The following is a 17881-nucleotide window of genomic DNA, read 5'->3' as shown; positions in this document are numbered from 1 at the left end:
TTTCATCACGTTTTCATCGGAATGAAATATCGCATTTCCACGGGATTTTCCTTTGACTTCGTTAGCGAAAATTGAGACATCCATAAAGACATAGGTACATGATATGCAAAGATAGTAGATAAAATTAAAATTTCCTTACCAGTGATTGTTGATCAGAATTGCATTTGATTTGATTCTTATCCGTTCAAAACGTGTACAAAGAAATCCGTAAATCGTAGGGAGTGTGAGTAAAATGGTATGGGCCGAACTGTGGAAAAACTCTTGTCCGAAGCGATCTGTTCTATGATAATCTTATTCTCAGTGTCTGAAACATTTTCTTTTTGGTAAACTTATCTATATAGAAATATAATTTAAACTATAATTCATGGACGTATAAAAAAAGACGGACGCCGTATTACGAACAAACAACGTGAAGCCACCATAGTAAGCTAGCGATCGTGTAAAGACAATAAACACGCACACACTCTCACCATAGTAAGCTAGTCGGCCGCCATTACGTCGTGAACTACCGACTGATTAACTGCGTCACTGTTTCACAAAAAATATTTAAAATGCCGTCTTGCGTGGTTAAATGGTGTCGCAACAGTACAATTTTAAATAACAAAACACAAGGGATTACATTCCACAGGGAAGCAAGTTATTTCTTTTATGTTTTAATGACAAACTTATTACGGCAAAATTTATAGAAAAAAATACAGCCGCCATTGTCATCAAGACAACTGTTGCCATGGCAACATGGCACACACACATGGATGTTTCGCCGCCATTACTAGGCTTCACTCAATGTTTAGGCGATATACCGTCCGTCTTTTTTTATACGTCCATGCTATAATTGTAATAAGTATTTGCATAATTTTATTTTCGTCATACTGAAATTGCGTTGCAAACTTATAAAAGTAAAAAAATAGGTACCTATAAAATCTATGTGTGTTTGATCATTTGATGAGACTTGATATCAGGGATGTTAGGGAGCTCCGTAACCGTAACCGAAACTATCGGATATCCGATATAAAAAAATATCCGTAACCGTAACCGAATCCGAAATAAAAGTTTCGGATAATATCGGATAGGGGCGGAACTTAATTGAGACACGTTATGACTTGTTGTTTTGATCGGCCGGGTGCAGCTGACACACAAGCCGCGCGCATTACAGTTTTATTTTAGATACATAAGATAACACTCAATATTTATTTACAATAATTTTCATTTTAAATACACACTGATAGCAAGATTGAATTATTCAAAACTCACAGACTGATTGTAATTTCTACCAAATGGTGACATACAGGGTGTAATCGTTAAGTGTGCACAGGCGATTATTCCGTAACTATTGAAGATATCAAAATACTTTAAACTGATGTCGAAAGCCCTTTACCTAATGAGTAAAATGATAATAATAACTTTTTTTAAATTAAATCGGGAAATGTCCAAAAATTTTACACCAATCACTCCCATACATTTAGTACTAGCGGTCCGCCCCGGCTTCGCCCGTGGTACATGTTTACGTTTTCTCTACATAAAAACCATCCTCGTACTTCCAGGAATATAATAAAAAAAGAATTATCGAAATCGGTTCAGCCGTTCTCGAGTTATGCGCTTACCAACACATTTTGCGATTCATTTTTATATATAAGAAGATGAGATATTACTATCCCAAACATGTAATATGAAAAATTATGGTTCTTTTTTTTGGTTTTGTGCTTAAATAACTTCGTAAATTTAAATGAAAATTCATTTAAAAACTGTAAATAGAGCTCGATGTGGAATACATTGGTATTCCAAAACGAGGACGTCACTTCGAACATTTGCTTTGAACGGAGAGTTTAATGTAATTTTTTCGATATTTCCCGTTTTATTTTTAAAAAGTTATTATAGTCATTTTATTCATTAGGTAATGTACTTTCGATATCAGTTTAAAGTTTTTTGATATCTGTAATAGTTACGAAAAATTCGCCTGTACACACTCAACGATTACACCCGATAAAACCATAATTTTAGCTAAGTATTTGTATTTTACTTTTGAAATTCCTTAAAATTTTAATATTCGTAACCGAAATTATCCGAAACTAACGGATAATCCGAAATAATTTCATATCCGTATCCGTAACCGTATCCAGTATAATAATCATTCCTATATCCGTATCCAATCCGTATCCGAAACTTCATATCCTTAACATCCCTGCTTGATATGGACTTGATTAGAGCGCGAAATTTTTAACAAAAACAAGACAAAAACCACACCACAGACAAAAACATATTCTTATTTCTTGCCAGTCTAAAAAATTTATGCATGAAATTTAACCTGTGAATTTAACAGAAAATCTTTTTCCCTATAATTCTAGGGAAAAAGAGAAACGTTTCTTCAAATATTATTTATATACAGCTCGGAGCAATTAATTGCTCCAAGCTCCGAGGGTTTCCTCCAATAAGCTTATATCATATACACTGGAGATTTCGGTATGAACATTTTACGTGTAACAAGAAAATTGTTGTGTTCTATCACTTTCACACCTAACTTGGTATTGCCACTGTTAATACGAAGTTTTCCCAAGGCTACTATGTATGCTGTAATATTCTGTGCAAAAGGTTAGTTTTTGTACATGAGTTTGTTGATAAATTGCCAACAACATCATTCAGAAGCATTGTTGGATGAGACAATTATTATTTATGCTAAATAAAATAAGTATCTGAACCAAATAACCAAATTTATCATCATTTTACTAAGCAATCATGTTAAATAAGTTCTTTTCCTAATACTTTCATCATTTTTCAACAAGTTTTCAACAAACAAATTTAAGAAGTAAGGTAACCATGATGATGGGTTTTTACGGATAGCGACGATAATATATTGCAAAACAATATTATGATGAACATTTAGAACACCACTAGCGGTCCGCCCCGGCTTCGCCCGTGGTACATATGAAAAATAGATGTTGGCCGATTCTCAGACTTACCCGTTATGCACAGAAAATTTCATGAGAATCGGTCCGACCGTTTCGGAGGAGTATGCAGACTAACATTGTGACACGAGAATTTTATATATAAGATTTAAAATTTTTTTATACTAGTAATGAAACAACACACGACATCGGTATTGCACTCACATATTGTGGTTTGTTCTTTTTTACATTGAAATTTATACTTTTTAACCTAATATTTTTTTTTGTTTTACGTATTTCAGCTTTCCAAAAATGAAATAAAAAGAAATAAATGGCTGTCCATAGTGCCTATCAAGGGTAAAATTTATCAACATGCCAGAATATGCAGTTTGCATTTTAAGCCTGAGGATTACGGTCCAGAAAAAAAATACCTTTTGAAAAGTGCTATACCTTTTTATTTACCACATTCTTGTTACTGCGTCTCAACTGATAAAGTAATTTTAATTATATTATAATTAACCACCATGAAACCATTAGTAACCGTAAGTACAGCTCCTGAAAGACATACGAATTTCTGAGAACTGTAATATCGTAACCACACATCAACACTAGCGATGCAACTCTCCCTTTGGAATATTGAAAAGTTTTAGACTGAAGCTTGAGTAACCAAAACGATGTTTTAATGTATGTAGCACTCATTTTAATTAAAAAATCGTAGTATGAGATCAAAAGTTATCAAGCGTTATTTAAAACTATCATTCTCTACCAATTAAAATGGTATGTACCTATAAAGATGATAATTATTCATGTAAGTTGACCAGTAATATTATAATATAAATACTGTTAAAAATATATGTCGTTATTATATTTTATAGACCATGATTTTTAGTTTTTTTTTATTTCGAAATATCCTGAATATACAAACCAGTGTGGTCACCCACAGAAAGAGACAAAAAACAACACTGACGTCATTCAAGGTTATATTTTCTTGTGACAAGTTAATGGTCATAGTGCAATCTCCAGTGTATTAGATATAAGCTTCTTGGTTTTCTCTAAACATTTCTGGCAACACTCATGATGATATCGGATCGATTTTATCGGATAATGTGAAAGGGCAAATTGTATCGATCGTAAGAGCGTTTTCACATTATCCGATCCGATATCGGATATCGGACGCCGATAGCCGATATCCGATATCGGATACAATTTTCCCTTTCACATTGTCCGATAAAATCCTTCCGATATTATCATGAGTGTTGCCAGAAATTTTTAGAGAAAACTAAACTAAGTTGCCAGTTGATAAAAAAAGGTATAATTAAAAAAAAATCAAATGATAGATCATATCATAGTTGTACATAGTACATTAAAAATAACTACGTAAAAAAAACAACTTCAAAAAAGTAAAATGTAAAAAAGATTTGATATCATTAATTACTGCATATTATTTAGATGTGCTATTTACTAAATAGTTATGATATCGGTCATTTGTATAGTATATGTTAACACATTATAAATTAAATAAATTTATATCAATACCTACTACAACCTAGTATTAGTTAATAGTTTTAGTAATACATATTACTAGCGGTCCGCCCCGGCTTCGCCCGTGGTACATATGAAAAATAGATGTTGGCCGATTCTCAGACTTACCCGATATGCACAGAAAATTTCATGAGAATCGGTCCACCCGTTTCGGAGGAGTATGCAGACTAACATTGTGACACGAGAATTTTATATATAAGACTAGCGGTCCGCCCCGGCTTCGGCCGTGGTACATATGAAAAATAGATGTTGGCCGATTCTCAGACTTACCCGATATGCACAGAAAATTTCATGAGAATCGGTCCACCCGTTTCGGAGGAGTATGCAGACTAACATTGTGACACGAGAATTTTATATATAAGATATTATGTATCAGTAAATACCTTTCAAAATCTATTAAAATATGTATTTTTAACAAGACGTACCTAGTCATTTAGTCATTTTTTCACTGTATACATTTATAAAAGTTCATGTAGTACCTATGATAAATTTATTAAGTGATACAATCTTTGTTCACATTTTCTATTCTTTTTCTTATTACACTGTAAATAATATTGTCACCCGTTCAAATATATATTTTATAATATGATTGTTGTAATTTCCTGTAATTAAAGATACATAAATTATTTTACTGTCGCAATTATTTTAGAACTAAGAGTTTTCAAATATTCTTTGTTGTTAATTCAAAATAAAAACAAAATCGGTGTGAAATCTCCTCCTTTTTTTGAAGTCGGTTAAAAACAAAGCACTCAATGACAACAATACAATAAACAGCACAACCAATATCCGAGTAGGAGGAGGAGCGAGGCACAATGAGTTAAAATAAAGATGATAGACACTAATATTTTCGAAGATAGATATTTGAATTTAAGAACGCAATATATTTTTGTTTACTTCAGTTCAGCCAATTGCCGTATATTTTTATACGGTAATTAAAATAGCTGCCGTATAAATCGTATTTTTAATGCCTATAAATACTTAAATGTGTGTTTTCTTAATAAAAAAAGGTTTCTTTTAATAGAAAGGATTTTAGGTTAAACAAAAAAAAAATTTTTAAAGATTTAGCGTCCTATAAGACTGAAAATACACAAACTAGTGCTTTTTTGCTGTTGGTATACTGCCTTTTCGAAAATTGAGTTGGCAACACTGAACATTATCGTCCGATAGCTCACGGGCATATCGGTGTCGGCTCTGATATCCGATATCGGATCGGACAATGTGAAAGACAGGTACATATTTCATACATTTTACTTCCCTCCGATATCGGATATCTGCTATCGGCTTCCGATATCCGATATCGGATCGGATAATGTGAAAACGCTCTAATGTGAAAACGCTCTTACGTCTATTAATTTGACAATTGACCATTGGTCGTAGTGTAGACTGTCAAGTGTCAGTTCACACTTCACAGTTGTCACTTCAGTACTTTATTACTTGCTCTGTGTCCGTAGAGTGAGAAGTGTCTAGTGAGAATGAACCAGTGTTAATTTTAACGAAAGTGTGTCCTGTTTGTGTTCGTGTGAATTCCATTATTCATTATTATTTTGTATGTTTATTTTAATTTTTAAATGTAACTTAAAAATCATTAATCAGATTAATTTTCGCTGTTTTGTAGAAACACGAGAAACCTACATACCCGAAGATAAGCAGAATTGATTAGTGAAAGTTGTTGGCGCGCAGCATAAATTAAAAAAAATGAATTCTTGTGCTAAATTTAGTAGACTTTTTAATGGTGTCACCTCTACATTATTGAAAACAAACTTAAAAAGGTATAGTCGATTGATGTTATGATTTATATACAAACGTAACTTTTATTCCATAGCTTACAATATTACTTTATTTGATCAGCAGACTGTTTGACAGATTGTTTATAATTTGTATCATGCAGCAGAAGTAAAAAGATTTTCTATACTTGCTTTAATTGCATTTTCACTTGCAAGTTGACCTGGGACAAAAAATAGCCTATGACAATAATAGCCCCCAAAACTCTTTTCTTTTCTTAAGTAGTGAATGAATTTTAAAAAGCAATTCAGCACTTGTGATCATTACTCCCTACAAACACACAAGTTAACAATAATTATTTATAACAATAGTGTAGATATCACAGAGAAAACGCTATTCATTATATAATATCTATAATTTGAACTTTGATTTTAGTACATTTTTCGCTAATGACAAAAAAAATATGTTTTATAATTGACTAGCGGTCCGCCCCGGCTTCGCCCGTCGTACCTATTATGTTTAAACTATCCTATCTCTCAAGTTGGATCAAACTGCACATGGTGTGCGAATTTTATTATAATCGGTTAAGTGGTTTAGGAGTCCATTGAGGACAAACATTGTGACACAAGATTTATATATAAGATAAGCCAATTCTATTATTAATAACATCTAACTTGCTTATTCATGCATCCTACTAATATTATAAATGCGGAAGTTTGTGAGGATGTGTGTGTGTGTGTGTTTGTTACTCTTTCACGCAAATACTACTGAACCGATTACAATGAAATTTAGCACACATAATTATAGAGGGTAACTTGGATTAACACATAGGATAAGTTTTATCCCGGAAATGGGAACTATACTGGTTTTCCTTTTAAAATGCAGGCAAAGCCGCGGGTGGAAATCTAGTCAGATATATTTCAATTTGTGTTATTCAAATCATTGAACACTATGAAATTATAATAACAATAACTGAGTTGGAGAATAGATTATAATAGCATTTTAAAACATCCTTTGTGAGTCTTGATCAGATTACATAGCTACATATAAATATAAGATTTATTCAAGTTGTTTGCTTATTTAAGTACCGAGTGTGTATTTATTCACTTCAAATACATAGTTTGTGACAATGAAAGGTTTTATTGGCTTTTCTAATATACTGAAGTATAGAGTACACAGTAATGTAAATAAAAGGTAAAGAAACTGATAAATATTTCTTGATTGTGTACAAATTAGGTATTATTTTTCTACTGTAAATTTCTTCAGTTGGTTACACTAAATAATATGTACATTTAAAAATAAAAATATGTGGTTACATAAATATATTTTTTAATGTCTATTTTTGTGATGCTAATTTATTATTAAGTATTTTAAATTTTTATAAAAAAAATTTTATCCAACAGGTTTCCACATAAACCAACATATTACAGAATGAGTACAAATGCATCAATATCAGAATATAAACGGGAGATGGAGACATTTCAAGATGTGTATCCAACAGTTATTGCAGCTGTGAGCAAAAATTATGGTCTTGTACAAAATCCTGAAGTTACCACATGGCTGAAACGGGTAAGAGATTCTTTATTTTTATTATATTATTACTAGCTGTGCCCGGCGGTTTCACCTGCATTGCTCTGCTCCTGTGCTCCCTTAGCGTGATGATATAATATAGCCTTCCTCGATAAATGGGCTATCTAACACGAAATAATTTTTCAAATCGGACCAGTGGTTCCCGAGATTAGGGAGTTCAAACGATCGATCGAACTTGAGAGATAGGATAGTTTAAACATGTAGGTACCACGGGCGGAGCCGGGGCGGACCGCTAGTATTAGTATAGATAGTATTGAACTAATATTTTAAATGTGTGAGATTGTAAGAACGGATGTATGTATATACTATAATCATATAATGTTTATTCCTCTTTCATGTAAAAATCACTGAATGGATTATAAGTAGTCATAGTTGGCATGGCCAGCACGCGGTGTCTTTCCAATCTATACATAGCCAGAACGCAACCATAGGAAACTGCTCGTGTATATATTGTAATGCTTTTTTTAGGTCTGTGATTACAATATATACACGAATTTTGCGTACTGATCGCATATACATACTTTGTAACGCGGATGCTTGCGTCTTCGTTCCAAACTTTACACGATCAGTATATAAGTAGTTGTATACAGTACGCAAAATATACTACACCACGTACGCTTGAACGAAATAATAAATATGTATATAGGTAATCAAAGACTTGTACACAGCTATATCTATCTACTTTTATTCATCTTGATTATTATTGATTCAGTAAAAAAAATACGTGTGACACGCGAGGACTGCCGCGGTAAAGCTATTCCATAGCATCGCTGTGCCGCAGCCGGTTGGAGTGGGGGGCGTTAGGTTTTTTCGTTACGGAATTTTTACATTCGGTCGCCGCGCTCAAGGCCCGCGATAGAAGCTATACTATGCAATAGCTTAAAATTGGAATAAAAATATTATTAGTAGTAAGCTTAGGCAAATAAATAGGTAACCGAGCACTTGGCAAAGCCTGTATAGAATAAACTTATGTTTAAACAACCACGTCACAAATACTTTGTGACGAGAAATAATCCTTGTGATATCTCTGGTTATTTTTTAAATCTTGTATCTGGATTAAAAAAATAACCGATCAGAAGGACTTATTCCTGAATCCTGAGTATCTTCATTTAGTTGTGAAACACATTAAATAACTTTATTATTTATACAGAGACTTTAGAAGAAAATGATGCTCTAATTATCAATATTTCGTATTCGTAAAATGTTTACCTAAATTTTAAAGTATCAGCAAAGAAATGAGTACAATGGTGATAAAGTAGGTGGCCAAGAAAACAGGCTTGATATTTTGTAGAACATATTGACGAAGTGAAATTTATGCCGCTGTTCAAAATATAGGAGTGTCTATAGAAACTATAGAAATTTGATATTCGTATTTATTTCCCAATACAGGTAGTTACTTAATAGGCCATTTCATAAAATATTCTAATAGCCGATTTATTATTATGTATCCGTCGTCCTTACGACGACATTAATATTTTCCTAACAAAACATAAAAATGGTTAGTGTGCATTTAATTAAACCAATTAAACGCAAACAAAGGGTATTATTGAATAAGAATATAATACAGTACTTTCAATTAATAATATTATACTATAACTAATGTTACGTTTTGCTTTTATATTACATTTATAAGCAAAAACTACAGTACGACGTTTTTTCTCTTACTGGGATAAATGGGACAGATTCGTCCAAACTAGAACGAATGGTCACCTTAACTTTTTAACCGACTTCAAAAAAAGGAGGAGGTTATCAATTCGGCCGGTATAATTTTTTTTATGTATGTACACCGATTACTCCGAGGTTTCTTAACCGATTTACGTGATTCTTTTTTGTTCGATGCGGGATAGTGTCGAATTGGTCCCATAAAATTTTTATTCGGATAGGCCCAGTAGTTTTTATTTTATGAGCCTTTTTGGCTGTACTCGATGACTTAATTGAAATGTAGCAAGTAACTTTGATTCACTTCCCGGTAACCGATTGAGCTGAAATTTTGTATACGTATGTACATTGGATAGCGATGAAACATTATCATGACATAGAGCTGATTTGATGATGGAATCGGAAGGTGGCCATAGGAACTCAGTAATATATTGACTCAACTTTATCGAGATTGGGCTCGTTTGATTCGTGTTGAAAAATACACTAAAAAGTATTAAATGAAAATTTAATAACTGCGTTAAAAACAACCGACTTCACTTTTCCGTTTTTGAAGTCGGTTGTTTTTAACGCAGTTATTAAATTTTTATTGACTAAATGTATCAAACGTTTCCTTTTTCCTAAGTCCTTTAATATTGGAAAATACATATATTTTTTTCTTATCTTTCATGATCACACCATATGTCTTCATATGATTACATCTACACATTTAAATGTAAAACTATGCATTTATGATTTTCTTGCCTTGTAGTCTATTGTACTGTACTTTTTGTTATGTTAATAACTCAGGCCCCGGAATCACAGACACAATAGAAAATCTATTGTGTCGTGGACCGATCGGGCCATTCGGGGCTCAATGGGTTATATACTTTTTTTCAGGTCTTAGAATACAATCTACGCGGGGGCAAAAAGGCACGAGGCTTATCGACCATATTTGCATATGAAACGTTAGAACGACCTGAAAATATAACAGAGGAATCCTTGAGACTAATAAGAGTACTCGGATGGTGCGTAGAAATGGTAAGAATTGATTATAACTTTTTTTTTTAAAGGAGTGTAATTTTTAGGACGCAGATATAGTAAATTAACGTTTTCATATATGGATGTGACGATCTTATTTCTACGATAACGTCTTCAACAAATAAAGATGACGTTAAAGGGTATTTTGGACAACTATAACACGATAATTAGACTAGGTTACATAATTTAAACAACAATAAAATGCTATTGTAGTTTAAATTATGTAAGTACATAATGATGTGCTTTAATAAAAAAATTACTATAGATGATCCTGATTTCCTCTGAAATAAATTGTATTTATAAATGCTAAGGTCAACCAGTTCTAATGTTAGTAAACACTGTAAACTAGATAACTAACATGAGTACTTACAATCTATTATTGGTTCTCTCGCCCTATTGCGTTATACATCCATAATTGTGCTCAATCTTCTGTTAATTTTGCAATTGTATCCACGTTGTATACAATAACAAGTAAAAGTAGGTACATATATTTAGTTCCAACGTAATTTATTTTATTTTATGGAGATTATGTAGTAAACTTTTCGAAGTGAAACTTCTTTAGGTCATGGCAATACCATCACGTCATAGAGGCGACTGATTGCATCTTGCCAAAGAAGTTTCACTTCTGACACGTGTGCTCAGCACACACGCTCTTTTTTACTTTTCTTTATGTAAATCTTATTTTCCAGCTGCAAGCGTATTTCTTGATAATGGACGATATAATGGATAGCTCGTCCACACGAAGGGGGTATCCATGCTGGTACAAATTGCCGGACGTTGGTATGGGCGCTGTTAACGACTGCAATCTCGTACAATCCGCTATGTATGAAATACTAAAAGTGTATTGTGGTAAACTGCCCACGTATAAGGATATCGTGCATTTGTTTAACGAGGTTAGTATGGGAAATGGGTATTAAGGGGTTGAAAATAAATTGTATAGACATACTCATTGACAAACATTTATAAATGGACAGGAACATAGGTACACAACTATAGAAAAAAATAATAACGAAACACAGATGAGATAATTTAGGGTACTTATTTAAGGTTATGTGTGTGTAAGATAATTAAAAAGATTTACTGTCTGATAATTTCCCATTATAAAATTTTCTCAAAAATACATATTTTCTGATTTTCTTCTCTGAAGATGAATTTTATTCATTAGATAAAAGGTACCTACATAGACGATAATATCAAAACGGCGTGATGTCGTGACGTTCAAAAGAATAAAGTGTTAATGCAAATACATTTATCATCGCAATAATTGCAAAAAAAATTATGATTAGTTTTTATGTGTCATGAAGGTTATTTGAAATAGTTTCTTTGTTATATTTTTTAATACAATCCAAATATGTACTTACTTTTTTTTCTAGAATTAATTTTAAAAATTATTGTATGATGTTCATATATGATTAAATTTCAGACGTTATTCAACACGGCTATCGGCCAACACCTGGACTTCACAATGGGCAACAGAAGCAAATCTGACTATAGTCTTTTCACAAGAGAACGTTATGCCGCCATCGTCAAATATAAAACAGCGTATTATACATTTAAGTTGCCAGTTTTCTTGGGAATGCTATTGATGAATAACATGACCCAAGACACGTTTGACAGAGCTGAAAAAATTTGCTTGGATTTAGGGCATCTGTTTCAAATGCAAGTGAGTATTGCTGAAATAACTATTGATGTTACGAAAAAACGTATCAATAAATGTCTTAATTTACCTACCTTATTGATTTTAATGTTACCACCTAATTGCTACCTAAATGTTTATGTAATAAAATTTTCTATATCTTTAAAAATATAAAAAAAAAATAATAAAAATCTCATTTTTGTATCCATAGGACGACTTCCTGGACTGCTACAGCCCCGAGCATATACTAGGTAAGAAAGGTACAGATATACAGGAGGGTAAATGCTCCTGGTTAGCCGTTGAAGCGCTGCAGCGCTTGACACCAGCTCAGAAGAAAGTGTTCGTAGCGTGCTATAGCAGCCACGAGCCAGCGCACATCGAGCGCATCAAGCGGCTTTACGAGGAACTAGGGTTACCTGAACACTACAGAACCGAAGAACGACAGAGATACGACGCCATTTTGAAAATGACGCAACAACTGCCGTCCGACTCGGGCGCCATGCCCGAATTGTTTATGAAACTGTTGGCCATGCTGCATGATAGAAAGAAATAAAGTTTTTTTTATTTGTATTAAGAAGTGTATGAAGCTATTTTGTAATTACTTGTAGTTGAATCTGTGCGTATTTTTTTATCCTTGATGTTAAAGTTTAAGCAATTGGTGGTTTTTTGGTTAAGATATTGAAATGTAGAAAGACTGGTTAACGATTTTTTTATATAATATGATATGGTGAAAGCTGAAATGTTCTTCCGTAGTATACCGTTATTTTAGCAGAACGTGTCATTCAATTTTAGCATAGGTATGAAGGTTTTTATTACATTTTTAAAGCGAGTTTCGATTGCCTGGTATATACCTTTACATAGAAACTGTACGGTCTGAGGTGTCGATGCGAATCTGATCCATCCATAGTTTTGATAAGAAGTTTTTAAAGTACAGTTATTAATTCGAGTTAAGATAGAAAAGCTGTTTTTAAATTAATTGTTGAAGTCTGTATGGTTTGTTACTTCCATATGCTTTGAAGACAAAGTTCTTTCGTTTCCAGACAATCGAAGACTTACTGAATACAAAAAAAATATGAAGATGTAAAAATATTGATTTATATTTAAATATCTATTTTTAATGACATTTTAATATATTTTTTTATTATAGAAATCAATCATATAAAACAGGTATTTCGGTTTGACAAATAATTATAAAAAATTATGCTAGTCTGTCACATACATTTTAAGCATTTTATTAACGTTAAACTGGGCATTTATTAGTCAAAATTTATTTTTAGGTGTATATTAACACTTTTTTAATTTAAAAGTCGGATTTTAGTAGAAGTTTATTTAGCAGAATATTATCAAACTCAAACTCAAACATTCATTTATTCAATTAGACTACTATTTAGTAGCACTTTCGAATCGTCATTACATAGTATTTTTAACATTTACCACCGATTCGGAAAGCAGTATCTATGGAGAAGAATCGGCAAGAAACTCCATAGTTGCTCTTTTAAAATAATGTCAATTTTACATAATATGTAACTTATATATCTAACTACATAATATGCCAAAGAACTGTCCTGTGGTTTTTACGCGACAACCCTCCATGGGTCTTTATCGTCCATATATTCCTGAATACTGTAGTACGCTCTCTGAACTAGTACATTTTTTATGTAAGTTTTAAATTTAGAACTACTAAACTCTTTAATATTGTGAGGAAAAGGAATAAAGGAAGGAAATTAAACTCTTTAGTATTGTATAAGCGTATACCTTGACCCATAAATGAATTTTTAACTTTAGCTAATCGGAAAAATGGCATTTCAATTCTATTCCTGTTCCTCCCTATGCTAATTATATTAAAATACAAAAAGAAAATTTTAAAATAAGTTTTTAAAACTATACTCTATAAAATGTTGAATATACTTTAAATTTAACTTATATCTAATGAGATTTGACTGTACCATCGATGCTAATCGCCGTGGCCGCGGTCTTTCCTCATTGTGATTATCGTGGACTGATAATCATCCGACGCACTATTGCGTTTGTTCTGTTCCTCTGGGAGTCGGAAATGGAGACGAATCTTTCAATCCCAAACCCTGGTAGCAGAACGCGCCTTGCGTTTCGGTTTGCAATCCATGGTTCTGGTATAACCCACGGATTCTGAGCGTTTGACGCTTCCAGACAACACCAGTTGGCATTGCTTTCAGCGATCGGCTGTTTGTGTAGTTGGTAGCCCATGATGTAAGAGGCACCAAACACTGTGATCGCATTCGCGCTTGCTGAATTTGGTCTAATGACTAGACTCGTCCAACGCGCGTTTGGGTCAATATTCTCATTAGTCGGTAAGGACTTGATGAGTTGGACCCCGTCTCCTTCAACTGTGAGAGCATCCAGCTTTACTTTTTCGTTGCGGAATGTTGGACATCCCACGAAGTAATCGCTGACCTTCTGCAACAGGTTGATGTTTAGACGAGTTCGTCCTACGACTTCGTCAAATTGGTTGTCGGTTATTCCCACTGAATGTAGTAGGATTCTGACTTCCTCTTTGCGAGCGCCTATTTGACCAAAGTTTCCGCACATTGCGCGCGTAGCTCTGGTATTTTGAGGTGTTACACGAAAGTTTAGTACAGGATGCACTGCTTCCGATGATTCTGCCATCAGAACGTCTCCGCAGATACCCAGTGATGGGATTTCCTCGAAGAGGTTGTGGTTCTGTTCGTTCACTACTGCTGCGTGATAACCTCCCTGGCCTTGCACTACCGTTACTGGCAAAGTGTGGTCTGCAAGAAAGACAGTTTTACCCGTTGGATCTTTGACCTCACCCATACCTTTCAGGAACAAGTAGATGGGTTGGGGAATGTTAAATTCATGCTGCATGATCGATTTGCAGAATTCTATTTCCTCATAGCTCAAGTTTGCGTTGCCGCGCTTGGCTTTTATGTCGAGTAAACGTGCCCATAGCATTGCTGTGCTGTAATACATGATACATCAGCATGCCTTTGGTCATTTGTTTATTCAACGATTGGTCGCCGCCTCCGATTGCGGAGTAAACTTCCTCGACAACCTCTGGTAATCTCCCGAAATTTGGGGTGATCTCCTGGTTGACGTTCAGCTAACGTACGGCTACATCGATTCCAAACACTGAATCTGCCCACATGGGAGCATTTTTAGGTGGAGTCGGGTTTGCAGCTTTGTCCGTTGCTGTTGGTGCAGGCACTTTCGACGTTGTCGGGCCCTGCTTTTTGTTGGGTTGACCTTCTCTTTTCTTTCCAACCTTAGCTGGATCGAATTTTTCCGGTTTCCCTCGATAACCTGGGGCTATCTTTTTAATCTCCTCTGGAGTGTAGATTTTCTTATCTTGGGTTTGCATTTTCAATATATTCTCGTTAGCGTTCGGCGTAGAATAAATATCCATTGACCTCTTTCTGTCTTTGACCTTCGTAAACATTCATTCATTTCATTACAGTCACGTTGAATAATAATCATTGTTCATAATAAATATATTTTTGTTATTTTTTAAATAAAATTCGGCACGTGCAACTTTTTTGTTAATACATAGTATTTTTCCTGATTTTACCTATTTGACTATAAGAGTTTTAAAATATTATGGAAAGTTGTAATTTGTTTCAGGTTCAATGATAAGTAATTTTTTGCATACTTTTGTGGGTATTTCTATAATATCAGTTAACTGTAGAAAATGCAATCTTACACTAGATATCAGACGACCTTTTAATTTTTTTTTTTATTGTTGGCAGTTTTTAATGAAGATAACGGTTGTTTACTTATACATTGACCTCGGTAAAAAATGTCGCCCATTGTATATAAATAAAACGTTCATTTCTTAATGATCTAAGCTTGTGTTATAATTTTTTTTTAATTGTCGATAGGGAAGCCCTTGACCACAATTTCGCCTGATGTTAAGCTGAGATGTGGTCTAAGATGGAACGGGCTTCCCTAGATGGTACCTGTTCACTCTACGCTTAAAGGGGGTCTTTAAGCGTAGAGTGAACAGGTATATTGTATATTGTATTGGTATATTGTACTCGTCGGGGAACAGATATAACCATTTTATAATAAAGAGAAAGAAAGGTTCAATTTTCACATTAAATTAAAGACAGTCTATTTCTCTATATTATTAATGTTTAAACACAAGTTTTTTTCGGGCGTTTTACCTCTAAAAATAAAGATCTTTTCTAAGATTGCATTCTCTATCATGGTGCTAAAGTTATAAGGAAAAATATTTATATTTATATATATTTTTGTATGAAGCGCCATCGGATGTTGTATACTTGTATACTTAGGTACCTACCAAATAAAATTTTGTATCGGACCTTCATTTTTACGTAGTGTAATGAAGTTTTAACTTTAGTAAATACATAATACATTCATATTATTGTCTTTTTATAATAATACTAGGTTTTCGCCCGCGGCTTCGCCTGCGCAGTCAAAGAAAAACCCGCATAATTCCCGTTTCAGTGGGATTTACGGGATTGCGTCATTTTCCCGGGATAAAAAGTAGCCTATGTCCTTTCTCGGGTATCAAAATATCTCTATACCAAATTTCATGCAAATTGGTTCAGTAGTTAAGGCGTTACCCGGCAATTTCGACTATGTTCAACCTCTATAAAGTCTGGTACAACATAAAGCACAATACCGAAAAAAATATATAAAAAAATAATTTGGAAAATCCAAAAGTGCACGCCTCATAATTTTTTTTAATAAATATTTATTAATTATTATTTTTGTTTATTTAATAACAATTAAACCACATCGAATCAGACCCTGAAAAATGAAAGGGTTCTATTCCTGAGCATACTCAAGCGTAAGAGAAAAAAAAAGACTCGATTAGTAAAGTATTTCGGTCGCTATCGTGTTAACAAGAAAAAGGATCCGCACATACAGACACACGGACGTCCAAGACAGAACTTTTTTAAACTGTTTTTTAACTAGTTTAAATAACAAAAATGACATCAAAAATATCATTAACGTTAAAAATAGTGTTTTTTCTTAATATGTGTGTGTATGTATTATCTTACAAGTGCAATGTATGATACATAAAGACATTTTAAGTTTGAAAAATCAGATGTTTTGCGCGAAGTGACAGTAGTACCCACCTCAACGCTTCGCTTATGAGGCGTGCAATAGGATGGTCTTTGATCTTTAATTGCTCGCGAGGACTTTTTTCCAAAGTTAATAGATTTCTAGAAAAAAAATGTGCCGTGGTCATCGATTTTTCCGCAAATACTCTATAAACTTCGTAACCTGCTGACTTAGAGCTCTGAACATTTTATGTTTAATAAATTATCAGTTACACAACAGTCCCTGACGAGGATTTTTTGTTTCACTGATTGGTATCTTTTTAAATACAAAATGCGACGAAAAAAGAAGGTGCAGCGGGAGAGGTTTGAGATCCGTCAAGTATGGTCAAGGTTATTAGCGCATGTATAAGCCTTAAGGCGTGATTGAGTAACAGACAGACAGACAGAGTTACTTTCGCATTTATAATATTAGTATGGATTCGGTATGTTATTGTGTAGAGTATGAAAACGGGTTTATGTTTGTAATATCTATTGTATTTTATTTGTAGTTTACAGAAGTGTATAACAAAGGGAAAAATTAAGTTATTTTAAATTGTGTATGACTGAATCAAATCTGTAATGTAAGTTTGGGTTTAAAGGGATTTGTGTTTATTTATAGTTACAGTCAAACATATTTATTAGGTACTTTTGTACTAAATAATTTTAATGTTATGTTTAATGAATTAATAATAAGGAATTTAATAAAATTTAAATTTTATATACATTTTTTATTTATTTAAGTACCATTTTTTAGATTCCATTAATAATTATAA

General features: G+C 33.3%; 1 protein-coding gene and 1 long non-coding RNA gene across 5 annotated transcripts; both read left to right on the top strand.

Moving 5' to 3' along the window:
• Positions 1 to 5825: 5825 nt before the first annotated feature.
• Positions 5826 to 13744, top strand: LOC149481623 (uncharacterized). Of its 4 annotated transcripts, none has more exons than XM_089705344.1 (7): positions 5826 to 5919; positions 6037 to 6190; positions 7547 to 7712; positions 10269 to 10409; positions 11099 to 11302; positions 11833 to 12072; positions 12257 to 13744. In XM_089705344.1, the coding sequence occupies exons 2-7, from the start codon at positions 6117 to 6119 to the stop codon at positions 12596 to 12598; spliced, it is 1167 nt and encodes a 388-aa protein (XP_089561470.1). In that variant the 5' UTR covers positions 5826 to 5919; positions 6037 to 6116; the 3' UTR covers positions 12599 to 13744. The 4 variants fall into 4 exon arrangements, with proteins under 4 accessions (XP_089561470.1, XP_089561469.1, XP_089561468.1 ...); XM_089705343.1 differs by having other exon boundaries at positions 5888 to 5967; XM_089705345.1 differs by having other exon boundaries at positions 5890 to 5934.
• Positions 13745 to 13788: 44 nt separating this feature from the next.
• On the top strand, positions 13789 to 17826 carry LOC149481622 (uncharacterized). The gene is made up of 2 exons (XR_016316782.1): positions 13789 to 16618; positions 17487 to 17826. It is a non-coding gene; the product is annotated as an uncharacterized LOC149481622 (long non-coding RNA).
• The last annotated feature ends 55 nt before the right edge of the window (positions 17827 to 17881 follow it).

This window comes from Colias philodice, chromosome 16, assembly GCF_061535455.1.
Source record: "Colias philodice isolate Cphi_HAF_F1 chromosome 16, ilColPhil1 Martin Lab GWU primary, whole genome shotgun sequence".
NCBI lineage: Eukaryota > Metazoa > Arthropoda > Insecta > Lepidoptera > Pieridae > Colias > Colias philodice.
The sequence above is the reverse complement of the archived record's forward strand: the minus strand, read 5'-3'. Positions and strand labels throughout refer to the sequence as shown.

Coding starts and splice junctions, on each gene's coding strand:
- LOC149481623 (XM_089705344.1), top strand. CDS start 6,117: ATGAATTCTTGTGCTAAATTTAGTAGACTTTTTAATGGTGTCACCTCT. Junction 6,191..7,546: donor TTGAAAACAAACTTAAAAAG/GTATAGTCGATT, acceptor TTTATCCAACAG/GTTTCCACATAAACCAACAT. Junction 12,073..12,256: donor GGCATCTGTTTCAAATGCAA/GTGAGTATTGCT, acceptor TTGTATCCATAG/GACGACTTCCTGGACTGCTA.